This window comes from Cryptotermes secundus, unplaced genomic scaffold (assembly GCF_002891405.2).
Source record: "Cryptotermes secundus unplaced genomic scaffold, Csec_1.0 scaffold795, whole genome shotgun sequence".
Taxonomy (NCBI): Eukaryota; Metazoa; Arthropoda; class Insecta; order Blattodea; family Kalotermitidae; genus Cryptotermes; species Cryptotermes secundus.
Window position 1 is genome coordinate 433,665 of NW_019745094.1, and position 17,009 is coordinate 450,673.

The 17,009-nt window shown below is 38.6% G+C and overlaps 1 protein-coding gene across 1 annotated transcript; it reads right to left on the reverse strand.

The window, feature by feature from the left end:
- Positions 1-13,929: 13,929 nt before the first annotated feature.
- LOC111874982 (protein O-linked-mannose beta-1,2-N-acetylglucosaminyltransferase 1-like) lies at positions 13,930-16,586 on the reverse strand. The gene is made up of 4 exons (XM_023870910.2): positions 16,395-16,586; positions 15,860-15,931; positions 15,194-15,307; positions 13,930-14,150 (listed from the first exon to the last, which is right to left on the reverse strand). The coding sequence occupies exons 1-3, from the start codon at positions 16,464-16,466 to the stop codon at positions 15,194-15,196; spliced, it is 258 nt and encodes an 85-aa protein (XP_023726678.1). The 5' UTR covers positions 16,467-16,586; the 3' UTR covers positions 13,930-14,150.
- Between the last annotated feature and the right edge of the window lie 423 nt (positions 16,587-17,009).

Below are 17,009 nucleotides of genomic sequence, written 5' to 3' on the forward strand. Positions count from 1 at the left end.
TGGTGTAGTATTTAAATGTATATCATCTTTAGGAAAAATGATATAAAAATGCTTAAATTTCATGATATATTTGTATGCACTCAAAGTTTCACTGTAAACTTGAGGTGGCCACATGCAGTTGGAGCCCATGCAGGGCCACTGAAGCGTCAGGCCGATAGCTTTAGATGGTTGCAATGGTAGACTTGCCATTTCTTATTAATTTGTGCAGATTTCCTAACAGACTCACTACTGTGATGAAGACTTGTTCAAACAACACTCTGAGAAATTGATTTCATTATGTAATGTAATTCATCTGCACTGATCACAATTCAGTTTAATCAGTACAGCACAATTACTGTAGTGTGCCCATATTTCTTGTTCATAAATGGAAGTACAGTCATCTACAAACACCAGTGTTACATGTGAGATATGAGATACTCACCGCAGTGATCATGATGAAGTTGGGAGTGACGCTGTGTAGGTGGGTAGGAGTCCGCCAACATTTTGGAGGAACGTACTGCCACCTTCATAAGGGTAGATTTCTGCTCCATACATTCTATCACATCCTGACTTTTCAGCAGTAATTGAGGCTAAGTCTTCTGAAATGTAATGCTCTGTAATTTGTTTTTACCAGCACTGCAGACAAATATACTTCCTCCATCTTCAGGATGGAAAATTGAAGCTGAAGGCACTGTGTTCCTCTGAAATGTCATTAAACTTCTAACAACCTACACAGTATCATATCCCATATCATCAGCCAAATGAAACTGCTGTTTGTGGATGACCTGATTTCATATTGTGACTGCAAACACAACATGATGCTTCAAAGGGTATTATTCATGAATGGGAACAGGTCAAACAGCTGTACATACGTAATCTAAATGTCTGATATTTTGAGTCATCCTAAAGATGGAGGCACACATTCCAACAAAATGTTAGTATCCACCTATCAGACTGCAGCGTGGTGTGTTTCATCAGAACCCTGGTATCCGTCTGCCAGACTACAACACAGTGTTATAGCACACAACGTCCCCACCAAGGAACTTGATTATACAGCTTTCCAGTTTTGCCAGGAAAGTTACGTCAAGAACTTGTAGCTCAGATGGGGAAACACAAATACTTTTTAATTTTGTGCATCCTGTTGTGTTATTGTATACAATTCTTTACTGGAGTCTGTCAAAACACAACAACATAACGGTCAAGGTTAAAATTACCTAGCCAAATGTTCCGACTTTTTAATGCCATCGTCAAGCAAAGCACATGATTACTAATTGTGTCTGAATATAGTAATCATGTGTTTTGCCTGATGATGGCTTTAAATAGCCGAAACATGTAGTTGTGTAATTTTAACCTTGACCGTTATGTTGTTGTGTTACGACGGACTCCAATAAAGAATTGAACACAAATGTATACAATATTTTTGTTGGAACATGCTGGAAAGCATCCACTTGGCAAATCAAAAGTGGTGGAAGGAAGATATCAAACCAGATCTTGACAAAACTGGGTATAAGACTGGATCATGATGTGTCCACTGGTGGGCTTTGGTATTAGCAACATTCATCATGGAAGGGTATGCTGAAAAGTGATGCCTCCATAAGACAGTGGCGAAAATGTAGTTCTTACAGAAGTACAGGTACTCCTTGGTATATGCAAGTTGGAAACATGTTGACATGCAGTCAATTAATTTAGACCTGTAACACTTGCTTTAGTATGAACTAATTGCTGGCCCATCAAGAGAGGTCAGAAGTATGAGGATTAGGATGCTGTGCAGGTGTGGAGGAGGAATGCAAAGGGAGAAGAGGAAATTTGGCCTGCCTGATGTCATTTATGTCATTGCTTTTGGGAACACAACTAGTGCATGAAATATGTCAGCTGTGGCTGGACTGCAGAAGTGGTTGTTTGAGAAGTAACTGTATAAAATAGAGAACAAAGTTCCATGAAGGTAGCCATTTCTGTTTCAATGAAGTTGCTGTTACGGAAAAGAAATCGGAAGTCATTACTTTCAGCATGCCCTTGTACAAGCGCTGTCACCAGGAGAAGTCAGGTACACTTCCCAATGAAATATCCCACATTAATTGGAAATTTCATAATGTTAATATTTGTTGCTTAACCTCCAGCGGTGTCCTGCATACAGAGCATACGTGCCATTACATCACATCACTACCTGGAACACAGAATTCCTATGGCAACCATAACTTCTGCCTCTAACAGTGATATTATATCAAAAGTGCCAGTTTTTTATAACATTAAAAAAATGCTGTAAGCTTTCTATTCATGTATGGCTAGTCACATTTTCAATTTCCTGTGGCATGTAACAGATACTGTGTACATCTGAAATAAATTACCCTGCTTTACTTTTTAACTACAGTGTAAACCACACGTTAAACACAAGATATGAAGCTCCCATGGCAGCTACAGTGGATGAAATCTGCTCTGGCTTTCAGCCATGTTTGTTGGTTAAGTATCACCAATGTTGAATGGACCATCTCTCCCTATCATCAGACATGGCTGATAGCCCAAGAATATTTTATCAGCTTGTGTCACAACTTTTTTCCTTTAAACAGGATTATGAGATCACATTGCTGTCCGTGTATGCTCCCCTCCCTGAACCTATTGATCCATGACTGATGTATCATTAAAATATTCCTACAGGTAAGTGACTTAGAAATATGAATAGAAAGGAAACGTGACATAGGAACGAGTATTTTGCAATAATGCTGCGGCTGCTGCTGCTACTACTACTACTGCTGGTGTTGCTACTAATAAGGATGACGGCAGTTTTCTATGGGTAATGAGAAAAGTCTTCAAGATCCAACACTTTACCACCCACAATATCCCACCCCCATCAATATATTTTTTCTTTCATATTTCACCACACTACACAAGCTATGGATGAAGCCGAGCAAAATTTCTGAAATCAGGAATTAAATTTAAAAACACCCGGTACTTTACATTTTAATGATCATCGGTTAGCAGGAAAACCTGATACTTTTGGTTTGATGGCCTTCGGTTATCAGGAAAACCTGGTACCTTGAAAGACCTCAGGAGCACAGTATTGATCGCAAATGAGGAATTAAATTTAAAAATCCCGGTACTTGTTCGTTTTAATGGTCTTCGGTTATTTGGAAAACCCGGAAGGTTTTTCTGAAAACCCGGAGCAAGACAGTATTTGAGCACATTTTGTGCATACAGCAAGAAATGTAAACAAACCCGGTTACTTGGAAAACCCGGACGGTTTTTCTGAAAACCCGGAAGGTTTTTGTGAAAACCCGAAGGTTTTTCTGGAAACCCGGAGCAAGACAGTATTTTACCACATTTTGTGCATACAGCAAGTTTTTCAGCACATTTTGTGCATACAGCAAGAAATGTAAACAAACCCGGTTACTTGGAAAACCCGGAACGGTTTTTCTGAAAACCCGGAAGGTTTTTGTGAAAACCCGAAGGTTTTTCTGAAAACCCGGAGCAAGACAGTATTTGAGCACATTTTATGCATACAGCAAGAAATGTAAACAAAACCCCGGTACTTTCCCTTGCACCCCGGTACTTTCCGATGCACCCCGTTACTTTCTTTTGCAGGTCCTTAGGTGAGACTGAATAGCCAATCAGCATTAAGGGGCGGGGCCACTGCACTATCTATTGGTACAGTAAGCGAAACCACGCCTTCAAGGTGGGCATAGGACTCATCATTGGACCCCCCCTCAACCTCCCCCAAGGACTTCGACGGTGTAACCTACCAATATTAAGGGGCGGAGGGCATAGAAGTTGACACGAATTCCGTGCTTACTACATTATGTATAAACAAAACCTGTATTTTTTTGATGTAATAATCTTCAACGACATTCAAGAACACAAGAGTTGTTGCAGCTCTGGACATTTGCCCGCAGATGTTGCCTAAATTCCGAAAAATGAGTTACAATAGCCAGTAAGCATCAATGGTCAGGGGCCAAGTCTATGTATAAATACACGAATGTAGTGCTAAATGCAAATATTTTGAAGATACAAGAAATGTATATATAACCCTGACTGTTTTGATCTTATAACTTCTAAAACCTCCAAGAACACATTTCAAGCCAATGCTGTAAAACTATCTGATGAGGATTAAACATCAGTGCCACAGTTGAACATTTATCTCCTGGACAGAGTATGAGGATGAACTTCGTTTCTTCAATTAGCCATTTTTGCAAGCCAGTTGGTCAGTTCTCATCCACTTGGTTCGTCTGCTTTACACTGAAGGCAAGCTTCGGACCCCATACCCAGTACAGTATGAAACCTCATGATTGAACAAGGGAGGGATGCTGCACAAGGAAATGGTGCTTTACCCCTGGGATTAAGGTGGTTGTGGTCAACCAGTCAGCTGATGCGTCACAGGAAACATACAGAATAAATGATCTTTCAACATAAATTAAAAGAACGAGGATTGACCACTTGGCTTGCACAAATGGCGAATAAAGGGAACAGAGTTTATCCTCATATCCTGTCTAACACATAAATGTTCATCTGCAGTAATCCTGTAGCTCTAAATGTACTCTTGAAGGTATTTTGGAGGTTACAAGTTTAGACAGTTCAGGGGGTTGTTTACATTTCTTGCAATTAGCACTAGATTCATGTATATTAACTTGGCTCTGACCATTGATGCTGACTGGCCACTGCATCCCCTTCTTCAGAAATACAGCTACATCTGCAGCCAAACTATCAAATCCCAGGCTGAAGGCCTGGGGCTGCAGCAGTACTGTGCTCTTGAAAGTTGTTGAAGATTACTGGAACAAAAAGTACAGGGTTTTGTTTGCATTTCCTACTGTACTTGAAAATTGTGCAATAAGTATTCATTTCATGCATATTAACTTGGCCCCACCCCTTCATGATGATTGGTTACTTTATTCTATTCCCATTCCACATGGACTTCAACCCATGTTCTTGTGCATACAAGCCAACTGCTTTACCACTGAGCTAATATTTGTCATGTTTGCTCTGAGGATAGTTGTAAATTCACTGCACATCATTTTATATGCAAATTCAACCAGTAGATGTGTTGGCCGCAGGGTCGAGGCAATGAACTTACCTTCTGAAGGTTCCATGTTCACAGGGAACGTGATTGCAGCCTTTTATGCGTCGAATTGAAAGCATTTTTACTTACCTCCATAAACACTACCAACATGTATTCTTTCAACATGCCACCGAATTTTAATGTTCTGGTGTTTTGAAGTATTCAAGATAGGATTTTCATAAAAGGACAAGAATTTTCCAGAATTTACTCCTAATCCAATTATTTTTTTAATATTATTCATCCAACACATTAAAATTCTTAAATATTTTCCAATTATTTGTTAACTGCATTTACAATGTGACTCTTATGGCAGATGTTTCATATGTTCTCATATACTTCATTTTATTTAAACCCTGTACATATTCTGAGTGCGGTGCTGCACTGAGCACAGGAACAATTTTACTTGTTTTTATTTCTTTATTAGTTGTATTAAAGCCATCAACACTCAGGTGCGGTCATTCAATTCCGGTCCTTCCTGACAGCACACTGTAAAGCAGAAATAGGTATCAGCGAGGATGAAGGCTGAACCAGGTGGCTTAATTGTCATAGATGCATACAGTCTCAGACAACCTACAGTTGGCCTGAAACTCCATTTGGGATATTAAGGTTCTGCCCATACTGATCTGCATTTTCCTGTGAAACGCAAGACTCATAGGCGGATCAATCTCTCCTGCATCAGAGGAGTCGCCTGACCTATTAGGATCTTCACATACATCAGAATGTTTATATTTACTTCAGCTTATATAATTTTTGGATACAATGAATATAAAATATCTTGCAACAATATGAGTCATAAACTGTCAAACATTCTAACCCCTAACAGAATTTTCAAGTACCACCTCAAGGGTTATGTTACAATTCAACAAAGTGATTCATATTGCTTTAACTATGCTGCAACCCATGTGTCTTTACTTCAGCCAAGTTATGGCAGTCATACTTCCATAAACTTGTATTACAGAATTCTACATCAATACGATGCCTGTACTGTCCACTACGGCTTGTCAGATTGAGGAATTAGCTGCCAAGAAATTTCTAACTGTACCAATTAGAAAAATGCCTTAACATCTCCCCACCAACCCCCAAAGCTGCAGCAGTTCCTATCCAATTTATACTTAAATTACCTCTGAAATCAGACAGCAACTTATGTATCTTACACAGACATTCTGAGTACCATGTTTGATTTGATGTTTTCATGGCAATGTCTATAAGGAGTTCAGGGTCCTGCGTTGTAGCAACGTGTAGTTTGGAGATGGCCCAATGTTTAGGAAGAATATGTCACCTCCAAAACGCGGGGCTCTCTCCGAACTACATGTTGCTACAACTCAGAATGCTGTACTCTTCATTCCAAGTATAAGCCATAGCCTCCTCACTGTCACCATGAAATTCAGAAGTATCAACAAACGCAGAACACGCAACTCTCAGTTCTGAATTCCTACACGTAACTCCCATGTCAAATCAAAACCAACTGTTATTTACTCATGACTGTGTATTCCCTGTATGTGCAATTACAATGTATACTCTCTAAGCGAACAAGTCTTCGGCTAAGATCTTCCATAGGAATATGCCTGTAACAACAAAGATTTGAGACTTCTGGGATGTGACACCATGTAGTCTGGTAGAATGTTACCAACATCTCTGAGGAATGTGAGGCCTCCATCTTCAGGGTCTTATCACTTTACATGTTCTTCCAAAGTGGTGGTAACGTTCTACCAGTGTACATGGCCTCACAGCTAAGAAGACAACAGTTTTTCAAGTTACCAGGTGTTTAGAAAAGCCCACTGTCAATTATTCCAAATTGTCACATGCTGATACTGTATGCATATATGAGAGCCACAATTTACAGGACGAGTTTTGGGAAAGAGATATCATTGGCTGTACTTTATTCGATAGAAACTAGCAAAGGGAGGTAAGGTGCAAGCATACAGAGTCCATTTTACATATAGACAAAAACTTTAACGTTTGTAACTTCTAACACTTCTGTAAGACATACATGAAAGTGATTTAGACCAACCAAAGTGAAAGCTGATATAATGCTTTAGACAGGTTTCATTATGGAACTCCCATATCACACTCCATCAAAATGTGTTTCCTGCGAGAACTGCAACATACAACAATAGGAATATAGACACAGTTCTGTCACAGAAAATGCTACATTTTCTGAGCTACGAATATCAGCTTTGTCATGCTATCATTACACACACCAGCAGTATTAATGACCTGGGTGCTTTCTTTGATTCAACGCTACATTTTCACACACATTAATTACATATATTCTGAATGCATAAAGCTTTTAGGCCTTATTCACTCCATTACCTACAGGTTTTCCTCCCTGCAGTGTCTGTATGTACTATACTTTACTTTAGTCAGCTTGAGCACATCCAGCAGAAGTTTGTGTCCATCTGCTTTTATCATTTTTCCCCTCATATTCCACATGCTTATACTGATGCTTTAGAGAAACTAAGTCTACATTCTTTACTTAAACGGAGACATCACCTTGATGAACTTATTTTTGTTCAGGTCTTTTGTCTTAAATCCTGTGCTTCTCTTTTGGAAAATTTTAGCCTTCATGTTCCTCCCAGCAATCTTAGGGACTTCTCATTGTTTGGTGTTTGGCCCTCTAATAAACACTGTCCTTCTGCTTGATGTGCCTATGCTGCCAACACGGTGGGTAACGATCTCGATATATTTGCAATCGGAACATTTTCTGTCAATCACATTGAACCTTACTTACTCGTGGAGCTGAGTCCTTCTGGAGGAGCTGCCAATTCTGCAGCTACTCAAGAATTTCCCAGCATTTTATGAAACCTGAAGGTTCATTACCATGTTCACAAGAGTCCTTCACTGGCCCCTATTCTGAGCCAGATCTATCCAATCCTATCTCTCTAAGATCCATTCTAATATTGTCCACCCACCTATGCCTTCTCTGTGGTCTCCTTCCCTCTGGCTTTCCCACCAATATCCTACATGCATTTGTCTCCCCCATTCGTGCTACATGACCTGCCCACCTCATCCTCCTTGACTTGATCATTCTGATTATACTTGGAGAAGAGTACAAGTTATGAAGCTCCTCATTATGCAGTTTTCTCCAACCTCCTGTCACTTCATCTCTCTTCAGTCCAAATATTCTCCTCAACACCCTGTTCTCAAACACCCTCAGTCTATCTTCCTCCCTTAATGTCACACCCATACAGAACCACAGGCAAAAATACAAAAGGTTCTGGACTGAATGATAGCAAGCATTACCTGAGTTCAATCGCCTCTTAAACATCAAACCTAAAACTGTTAATAATATTTGATAACACTTCTAATATTACATGTGTGTATGTATGTATGTAAAATTTAAATTAAATTCAGTTAGTGGGGGGTTGAGTCCAACTGGGTCCACTCTGCATGGTGCCCATTGATTGGCCTATTGTAGCATGCCCTGGGTGATTATGATGGAGAATTTGGCAGAATGAAGAATGGCAGGGGAAACCAAAGTACTCTGGAAAACCCACCCCAGTGCCACTTTGTCCACCACAAATCCCACTTGACCAGACCCTGGCTCGAACCCGGGCCACCACAGTGGGAAGCCAGCTACTAACTGCTTGAGCTATGGCGCAGCCTGTGTATGTATGTATATTGGTCTTGTTTTATTTTTCTCTTCTGTTATCTTTAATTTTTCTTGGAATTATCAATTTATTACCATTATATAGACTCTCAAATTTTGTATTTTGCTTTTTAATTATTTTTCAGTATTTCTATGTACTCATGCTAACCTTTTAACTGGCCCCTGTGCTATTAAGTTTGCATGTAAATAAACATGAACTGAATTATTATTATTATTAACTTCTATGTGTGTATGTATGGGTATTGTACTTTCTCACCACATAATAGCATAACCATTCAAAATGTACTTATTTTATTTTTCTTGCCTCTTAAGGCTAATTTTAATTTTTCTTGGAATTATTATTAATTTATTGCTATTATATTTTTTTTTTCTGTGGTGCTACAGCCCCAATTTGGGCCTAGGCCTACCTCCATGAAACTCTCTGTTTCACTTCGGTTTACTAGATCTTACACATTTGGTAGGACTCCTTGGGCGAGTGATCAGCTCGTCGCAAGGCCTCTACCTGTAGAAAAACACAGAAAAACGCACACAAACATCCATGCCCTGAGTGGGATTTGAACCCACAATCCCGGCTTCCGAGCGAGCGAAGACAGTGCATGCCTTAGACCGCTCGGCTACCGTGACCGGCATTGTCATTATATAGACCGTCTTATTTTGTGTTTTGTGTATTTCTATGTACTCATGCCAACTTTGTAACTGGCCTCTGTGCTGTTATGCTTGCACACAAATAAACACAAATTGAATTATTATTATTAAACAAGATGGCATAACCATTGGAAATTTACATATTCAATTTTTTTCTCCTGTCAATGCTAACTTTATAGTTTTTCTTGTGTTATTAATTTACTGCTCATGTATAGAGTGTCATATTTTGTTCTTTAATTATTTTTGTGCATTTCTGTGTACTCATGCTAACTTTGTAATTGGCTACTGTGCTGTTAAGTTTGCATGTAAACAAACATGAATTGAATTGAGTTATTAATTACATTAATTGCATTAATGTGTCTTTGCTCCAGTGCTTACATTTAATTAGTCTTTGACTTTATGTTGTGTTTGTCCATATGCAATTACTTTTATCTACACTTTGCAGTGTCTGTAATTGGTCTCTAACAGAAATGAGTACCAGCAATCTCCATGGGGGGGGGGGCATTAGGCTGAAAACTTTCCTGCCATTGTGAGCTGACTGCCTAGAGAAAATGTGGGAGCCTTGATGTCTGACAACCCTAGGGGCCTCCACAGCCTGTTACAGGGATAGCTTTACCTATCATGTTCTTTCCTTTATAAGGAAAAACAGAACTACTATGGTTTAGTGATTACTTCCTTACAGTATCCACCAGATTTGAATATACAAACAATTTTACACAGTATCAGATTTTAATCTTTCACAATGGTGAAAAATCTTATTCTGGTCTCCTAAGTTATGACACTGTGTTGCTTGGTAGATGGTTACCAGAGGACATACTGCCCCTGGCTTCAACAGACCAGCAGAAAACTTTGGTCACCATGTCATAAGCCAGAAGACCATGAAGGAATTTTACATAAAAACTGATATTAGGCATAATGTTACAGTGCAGCATCCTGTTGCACTGCCTAGATCTGACATTGCGTTTTGCTTTGATGCCGTCTGTGTGCAATGTCAGTTAACATTCTCTCACAGTTTGTCGTCACTACATGTTTCAGCCTAACCGACCATCTTATGGTGTACAGGTTGTTGTGATCAAGGAACCTGCTACTCACTGTAATGCTGTTTCTGTTCTGTAGAGGCCTTGGATTGCATCTGGTTAAGTGGGTTAACCACCATTTTTTTTGTTTAGGTGTCCCTGAGCTGGGCATATTTGTTGTGCTGTGGTTGGCCATCAACACAACATATTCCTGCCCCAGCAAGAACATTCAAGACAGCCACAGCCAAACAAAACCATGAAGCAAACACCAGCAGCTGAAGGACACCTAAATAAAAAAACAGATGACTAACCCACATAACCGGATGCAATCCGAGGTCTCCACGTAACAGAAACAAAACAGCATTACAGTGAGCAGCAGATTCTGCAATCACAACAACCTGTACACCTGAAGATGGCTGGTTGGGCCGAAACATGTAGTGTCAATAAAGAAAAGCAAGTGAATAGTAACTGACATTTCACATAGACATCATCAAAGCAAAACACAAAGTCAGATGATATCATGCATACGTGTTACCCTCCTACATGCAAACATAGTAAAGCAACAGAAGCAGTTTGTTGGACAAATAAGTATCAGTCTGACGTGGTCAAACATATCAAACTGACATTTCTTCCTGTAATACTGTAATACTGTAATAGTATCTTCCTGTCATGTTTTGGTCTTGATATGCATAGATTTTCACTTCAGTCTTGACATGCACAGATTCTGGTGGCATAGCTGCAAGAGAAAAGGCTATCTGAACGAGCCATGCATGGATGATAGGACAGCATAATGGACGTCAGAGAAATGCTGTAACTTGCTCGTTATGACTGTATAGTAACAACTCCTTCCTCTTATGGCAGACGAGTCACTTGAGGTCTCGTGCTGGTGAGTCGCAGGCCTGAAACAATTACATGAATAGCATTAAAAAACAGGTTCTGATTTGCATGCGAATCTGTATGTACGGTTTCAAACTTGATGCATTTTTAATTTCAACAAAATGTAAAACTTCTACGTGGCTTGCAATGACACAAAAATGATGGTTACTTAACATTCCTGCATAATACTTAGCACTTTCCCCCCCTAAAAACATGTTCAGTTTTTGCCTCAAAATTGAAAAATAAAGTGCAATGGTAAATGTGCAAGACTTCTGCCAAGTTTNTCAAAATTCCCAGTCAATTATTTTATAATTCTGTCCTCTACTTTTCAGCTACTACAGGCAAAACACCATGATACCCATAGCCACATTTGTAGTTTTCACTGTTTCACAAACTCTGATGTCAGTACAGCTTTCATAAAATGCAGTTATCTAGATTAGATTATTAGCGGGGACCAAATACTGGTTCTAGAAGAACGGGAAACAAAATGGAACAAGAATATTCTAGCACAATAACAAACGTCAAGGACAATCAGCTCATAAAATGAAAATGCTGATCTTCCCCAGAACTTGAGTTATGTATCAGCTCCATCATTACAAAAACTGTGTTAACATTCTGCTCAACAATTAAGAAAATATGGCTACAAACCACTTAAAAGACTATGCAAGCCATGGAGAATTGATGGGAGTCAATACAAACTTTCATACTGCAAAATTATTTGCAAAGAAAGTAACTGAAACAGTGAAGCTTCATTACTTACAGTTCACTATGACCAAACTCATACTTACCAATACAGGAAAGTGTTTAACATACAATTTGTATCTACTTTTAAACTCTCATACGACGCTAAATTTCATGAGCCAAATACAAACTAATCTATACTGAAGTGCTGTTTCGTAAGTACCTGTAATATTAATACTTTATTCTAACAAATAACGAATCATATAAACCTGCATAACATTTCTCTCTAATCTCTAATATCTAACATCTCTCTAATATGATCTCATAATGGCATACTTCAAATTCTCGATTTCTAACACGAATATTAAGAGTAATCATTATTTTGCACATAAAATCAGCATCTATAACTCTGTCATCATATGATATATCTGTTTCATTCCACAGCATACTGTGAGTTTGTTAATTCTTTCGGTCCTAGTGACGGGCTTACATTTACGTTTATAACCACCTCAGAGCTGAAGCACAGACACGTTCAACCATAACCTAACTGCAGCTACACCTCTAATAAGAGTCTATATGATTCAAATTTATATATTCACAAATATGTACAATGAACAATATTTGTCAAGTACATTCGTCTCCTGCTTACTGAACAAATTTATATCAAATCATCAGAGCATACACAGAAAGCTTTGAATTCACAAGATCACAAATTCAACTAGCCTCTGCTGAAATGGCATGTGCATAATGGGTAGTGCTCCTAGTGGAAGCTGGGAGGACTATTGTGTAGTGAGTGAAAATACACTCATAATTTTTTTAATGACTTTATAATTTTCTTAGAAATTTTTGCCAGCTGAATGAAAATCCTGGATGCCTGGATACCAGACAAACAGGAATTTACTGTACTTGTAAATTTGTAACTCCAACTCAGATGGTATACCTACTTCTTTCTATGGATCTACAGTAATATTTTCATTCTGGTACACATTCACAATGTACACACCCCTTTTATTGTCAAACATCACGGAGAGCAGATATCAGCACACAGTTTTGGCATCTTAAGAAGAAAGAGTTCTGAATTGTTTCGAATTGTTTCATTTTTGGTCCGTTACACTATCAATCACTTGAGGGCAGTTTCGGATGAAATGTGAGAATTGATAGTGCATTCAACAATCCTAGCAAGTATTGTGCTTTTACACGTCGACATATTGTAGCAGCGTCCACGCAGCAAACATAACTGTGTACATCTTAAACAACGACAGTGTTTTCATGATTGTACTATGTGCCTCTGATGATGGTTGTGTTAAACCGAAACATGTAAGGCAGAAGTGATAAAGAAGTGACCTACAAATTGTTACACTCGACGGACTTTCTATTGACTTTAAGAAAGAGTTCTTTACAGTTTCTCAAAACAAATTGGCACAGGCAAGATGGTAAAGCCATAAAATAATGTCCTATCTTGAAATTAAGATCTCTGTGTGAAAATACACTCATGATTTTTTTAATGACTTTATAATTTTCTTAGAAATTTTTGCCAGCTGAATGAAAATCCTGGATGCCTGGATACCAGACAAACAGGAATTTACTGTACTTGTAAATTTGTAACTCCAACTCAGATGGTATACCTACTTCTTTCTATGGATCTACAGTAATATTTTCATTCTGGTACACATTCACAATGTACACACCCCTTTTATTGTCAAACATCACGGAGAGCAGATATCAGCACACAGTTTTGGCATCTTAAGAAGAAAGAGTTCTGAATTGTTTCGAATTGTTTCATTTTTGGTCCGTTACACTATCAATCACTTGAGGGCAGTTTCGGATGAAATGTGAGAATTGATAGTGCATTCAACAATCCTAGCAAGTATTGTGCTTTTACACGTCGACATATTGTAGCAGCGTCCACGCAGCAAACATAACTGTGTACATCTTAAACAACGACAGTGTTTTCATGATTGTACTATGTGCCTCTGATGATGGTTGTGTTAAACCGAAACATGTAAGGCAGAAGTGATAAAGAAGTGACCTACAAATTGTTACACTCGACGGACTTTCTATTGACTTTAAGAAAGAGTTCTTTACAGTTTCTCATAACAAATTGGCACAGGCAAGATGGTAAAGCCATAAAATAATGTCCTATCTTGAAATTAAGATCTCTGTGTCACAGATGGCTCATCTTCACGGCAATGTGGGATCCAAGAATCTTCTAAATGCTGTTATCTTCTGCTATCTGGCATTAGTCTTCTCTTGATGAGGTTCCAAATAAATTGGAGTGACATTCAATGGTTTGAATTTTCTGAAACAAATAATATTCCCTGTATTAACAAATCACATGTAACTGATAAAAATAACTTGTTCATAACTTCACTGTTACAACCCCTGAACATAAAATATCAGAGTCAGAAACAGGTATGGACGTAGTCCTAAAAGTAAAGAGCTGCAGCGCTCTGGCACACAGCTCCAAATTGAAATAAATGGGCAGGAATCTTGATTTGAGGCAGTTCTCGTCATTAACATAATGCTAACTTTGCTTTTAATTGCAGAAACCTTTAAAACACTGATCATGAAAACTGTGTCTTTTAAAGAGGCTAAGAATTTTATCTCAGGCATTGAGATCAAAAATGAACTAATGTAAAAGGGTTTTTACATTTAAAGTCTGTAAAATCTACAATAAAAATACTTTTGAAATGATCCTTTCAAGAATTTTCATGAATACAGAACTGTATTTTTGAAGCAAAATTGTAATCTGTGAAGAATGAATGCAAGAAGCATAGATTTTAATAACAAGTATTGAAGTTTGACAACACTGTCCATAATAGAAGTGTTAGGGCAGTGCCCCAGCACCCAAACAGCAACAGGGAACCATCCTGGACCACCCTGAATTAACTGCAAACCTAAAAACAAGGTATAATTTTGGAACCAACTTATATCAAACTATGCAGTCTGAGATGCATGGGACAGTGAATACTGCAGTCTTCTGGTGTGACGGCCTGCAGCTTGTTAAATACCAATATGACAGAAGAACCTGCCGCCTGTCATCACCAACTGCCCAAAAAACAGAGACATTAAAGTTCATTTAAAGGGATGGTAAACAGTGTCCAAATCATCTCTGACCATACATCATACCTTGGGTAGGTAATCTTACGAAGAAAATTAGATCTCCAATAACAGGATTGAGGTTCCAACTGTGTGTTGAAAAAAAAAACTAGTTAACTTCTGATGACAATGTAACAATCTACATTAGGTTATGATGATGATGGACCCTCAAAAGGATTGATCATTTCACTGAGACTTGTATTAGCACTACAGTATTCATATTTGTGTTTCTAGAAGTCTTACTTATGAATACTCTGAGTTTGGCACTCCAATGACAAGCATTTCACTGCCCTTCATGTGCAGTCTCCACATACTCTTGTGATAACCTCGAACATCAGGGTCCAGGATCTTGAAGCACTGAAACAATTTGCAGAATAATTTTATGCAAGTACTCTATGAAGCCCAATGAAACATCAACATAGGAATTTATATGACTGAATACAGAGCAAAATCTCACTCAAAGAAACTTCTACGCACGCTCACTATGTTCTGCTTTGTTGCAAATACCTAATTTCAATAACTTGAATGTACTACAAATATACAGCACATATGTAATGGGGTACTAAAAATGGTAGGATAAGTGAGCACTATGAGGTGCTGCTCTCTAGAGGAACGTTATGACCATTATTCATCAGAGGAGGTAGGGTGAAGAGGAGGAGGTTGGTGGAAGTAGAGGAAAGAAGAGGTATGAAGAAGTGGCATGAGGAAGAGCATGATGTGGTAGAAGTCAGAAGGAGAATGGGAATGCCAGAAGTGAATGAGGAGGAAATACGGGGTGGAGGAGGTAGGGTGACATGGAGGAAGAGGGTGGAAAAGGAAGTAGGGGGAGGAGGACGTGTTTGGTGGCAGAAGGGAGAGAGAGGAGGGTTAGCTCTCTCTACCAGCAGCACAGCATGTCTGAACCATTACCTTGGCTACTTGCAGCCACGTTACAAAGTCTTTTGGTCCTTCCATTTTGATGAACATTATTATGATTTCACCCTGAAACAAAGAAGAAAATATACAGACACATACATAACTTACACCTTATTAAATATTCAATTGGCCTTAAAATAATGAAAATGTTGTAATGAGAAACAGATGCATGTATTTGTACGGTTTGAGGTTTTCCACGGCAATGAAAATTCATTCTGTGATGTCTGTGTTACACCACATTGTAATCTGGAAGGCTGGTCCCAGTGTATCGGCGAAACATGCTACTTTCATCCTCAGGGTTGAATATTCAAGATGAACCCTCTTCCTCCAAATTATTGGTAACCACCAACATTACAAGAAAACACAGCGTCATAATACAGACATCACCATGTGAGCAAATGTATTTCATAACTGGTGAAAATATCAGAGTATGGGTCATTGTAGTTGAACGATTTTTAAAATAAATAAAACACAACAATGATTAAATATATTAGAAAAAACACAAAATTGATACAGTAAATATATTCACCTTTTTGCCTGGTATGAAGTTCTCCTCACATGGTGATTTGCTGTGATCCAAAACAAGACCTCTCTTTATCATGTCCACAATTAACTCTCATAGTTGTTCTTGTTTATGCTGTAAATACATTAACTCTTTGACTGGTGCGGGCGTGTTTTAACGCCCGGATGATGCCAGCCGTTCCCTGGCGTTGGCGTGTTTTAACGCTTTGACAATCTCTTCCCTTCTTTGTTCTCTTGGCACTCATCAACCAAAGACATATATATATATGATAGTTTTTGTGCATGTTTGTAAAGAACCCTTGTAAACTTTGTGGGGGTCTATATTACTGTCAGAACCCTCTGAGAAGGAAAAGGTCAGAAAATATTTCACATTCATTCAGTTTCACCATGGCTTCTTGCAGCAAGTGTCTTCGTGTTCCTACAGACCAGCTGGAAAATGTTGTGAACGAGATTTGTTCTGATGATGATAGTGGCGATGAAATAATGATTCCTGAATTGGATGAAGTTGATAGTAACAATAATACAGTGATAGACAATGATCCACAAGACAGTAATCATGAACATTTACCTACCACGAGTGCAGTGCCTGACACGCCCATCTCATGAACGTACGGAGACATTG

Bases quoted from the DNA above. Each gene is read 5' to 3' on its own strand.
- LOC111874982 (XM_023870910.2), bottom strand. From the start codon at position 16,466: ATGATAAAGAGAGGTCTTGTTTTGGATCACAGCAAATCACCATGTGAG. The intron at 15,932-16,394 runs GTGAATATATTT...TCTTTGTTTCAG, and splicing joins ACTTCATACCAGGCAAAAAG to GGTGAAATCATAATAATGTT. The intron at 15,308-15,859 runs GTAATGGTTCAG...AAATTGTTTCAG, and splicing joins CGTGGCTGCAAGTAGCCAAG to TGCTTCAAGATCCTGGACCC.